Source organism: Pteropus vampyrus, unplaced genomic scaffold (genome assembly GCF_000151845.1).
Source record: "Pteropus vampyrus isolate Shadow unplaced genomic scaffold, Pvam_2.0 Scaffold6721, whole genome shotgun sequence".
Taxonomy (NCBI): Eukaryota; Metazoa; Chordata; class Mammalia; order Chiroptera; family Pteropodidae; genus Pteropus; species Pteropus vampyrus.
In genome coordinates this window covers 2,811-5,096 of record NW_011895502.1, presented here as the reverse complement: position 1 = coordinate 5,096, position 2,286 = coordinate 2,811, and the positions used below count along the sequence as shown (strand labels likewise).

The window sequence follows — 2,286 nt, the reverse complement described above, 5'->3', positions numbered from 1 at the left end:
TTTTAAGAATAATAAATCTACCTTCTAACAATTTGTTAAACAACTTTGAGTATTATAAGCCTCTTTATAATCTAACATCTGTCTTTCACTAGCTGAATGAGCTTGGGCAGGTCACTTAGCTATTGGGAGCATCAGATGACTCACCTACAAAATGGGAATCACTTTTTCCTGCTCCATATAGTTATTATAGAGCTACATGAGATAGATTTAATATTATAGAATTAAATGAGATTTTAATAAATTACAGAAATAAATGAGGGAAATACTGACGTTGAGAATAATTAGGGAAATGAAAGGAGATGGAGGGAGAGAGGAAGGTAATGGATAAGGGTAAATAAAGAGGGAGATGAAAGAGAAGATGATGGAGGAGATGATGGAGGAGATCTGTCTCTCCCAACCCTATTGAGCTGCCTGTCCTGGGTTTCGTCTCAAGATCCCTCAGCCCTCTGCCTTTCTGGCCCCAACTGCCTCAATGCTCCCATTACTTCTTGTTTCTTTAGGGATCTTGTACGTCAACAGGAGCCTGGACTTTGAGACAAGCCCCAAGTACTTCCTGTCCATTGAGTGCAGCCGGAAAGGCTCTTCCTCCCTCAGTGACATGACCACAATTGTGGTCAACATCACTGACATCAACGAACACCGGCCCAGATTCCCCAAGGATCTGTACAGCGTGAGGGTCTTGGAGAATGCCTTCGTGGGTGATGTTGTGCTCACAGTAAGGATCTGCAATTTTGTCCTTTGGAGGGCATGGACTCTGGGGTGGATTCTTATCTCTTCTTCCCCCAGTCATCTATGAGCACTGATTAGTTTTTCAATAAATACAGTATAGACTTGACTCTGACTTGTAGCCACTTGGCCAAACTATCTCTCATGACAAAATGTATCAGGGACATGTTTGATAAGATCTAGATCAAGTACTGACAGAATGGGGCATGGGAGAGGCCCCAGAGGACTGCTAGAGGCTCCAGAGCCTGGGAAGAGCCTGGTCACAATGCATGACATGGAGTGTCAGTGTGGGAGGGGAGGGAAGGAGGAGACGCCAAATAACACCTCTTTGCATTGAAACATGTAATTGCTCCCAATTGCATGGAGGGAAACTCTATATGCCCATCTTCACTCTGCCTTCCAGTCTTAGCCCCTTCCACTCCCTACATGCTCCCAAAGATCCAACCACAAAGGAAGATGTGCCTTTCCCCAGACGTCCTCTGTACTTTCACACTTCTGAGTTCATATTGTTTCCTCTGCCTGGAACAGGGGCTCCACTCCCAGAAGTCCTCCTTATCTTTCAAGGCTTCATGAATCCTTTTTAATCTCCCCAGCTGGAATTTATCACTGCATTTCCTATGCTCTCATAAAGCTGATCATACTTTGCCCCCAGATTAGAATTATCCATAAAATTAGACACTAAGTTTCCTGTGGGCATATTCATTTTGCCACATTCCTCACCTCCCAGCAGAGGACCTAGCACTCTGTCGGTACGAGTCAATGAATAAATGAATTAATGAATGGATAAATGAATGAACCATGACATATTGAAGTCCATACTAGGATGTGAATTAGGAGATCCCTTTGGCAAGAATGACTCCACAATCATTGTGGCAGGGACATATCTGTGCCTCCTACACTCCCAGAGGCCAAGATTCCTTTCTGGTCCTGCTTGCTCCTCCATTCACAATCATCATCCACTTCTACTGCAGGTGTCAGCTACTGATGAAGATGGGCCCCTAAATAGTGCCATCACCTACAGTCTGGTAGGAGGGAACCAGCTTGGACACTTTGACATCCACCCCAAGAAGGGAGAGCTACAGGTGGCCAAGGCCCTGGATTGGGAACAGGTGAGTCATGTGGGTGGAGCCCAATCTGAGCTCATCAGAGCAGAATAGAGCCCCACTGAAGGCCCAGAGGATAAATCGAGGTCAACATTCCATGCTGACATTTCCAGACCTGCTTTTAGTGTCTCCTACTTGTCTTCTCTGTGGGACCTCTGTGTCCTATGAGGCCAAAGGCAGGAGAGAGGGTGAGTAATCCTTAACCCTCCCTAAAGGAGCTCAGGCCAGCTTCTCACTACTGACTAGGGAACATTAGATCATCACAACAAGTTATTTATTGAGCACCTGCTCTGTGCCAGGAACTTTGCTAAGTGCTTTGCTAAGTCCTTAACATACATTGTGCCATTTGGTCCTTAAAATAATCCTAGGAGGTAGGTCCTGATATCACCCTCCCAAAAGTTTAGTCACTTTCCCATGGTCTCGCAGTTAGTAAATGGCTGAACTGGAAATCAAATCT

At 45.2% G+C, this 2,286-nt stretch overlaps 1 protein-coding gene across 1 annotated transcript; it reads left to right on the top strand.

Moving 5' to 3' along the window:
- Nucleotides 1–162: 162 nt before the first annotated feature.
- LOC105310592 (protocadherin Fat 2-like) lies at nt 163–1,891 on the top strand. The gene is made up of 2 exons (XM_011386748.2): nt 163–715; nt 1,698–1,891. The coding sequence occupies exons 1-2, from the start codon at nt 473–475 to the stop codon at nt 1,881–1,883; spliced, it is 429 nt and encodes a 142-aa protein (XP_011385050.2). The 5' UTR covers nt 163–472; the 3' UTR covers nt 1,884–1,891.
- Nucleotides 1,892–2,286: the final 395 nt, after the last annotated feature.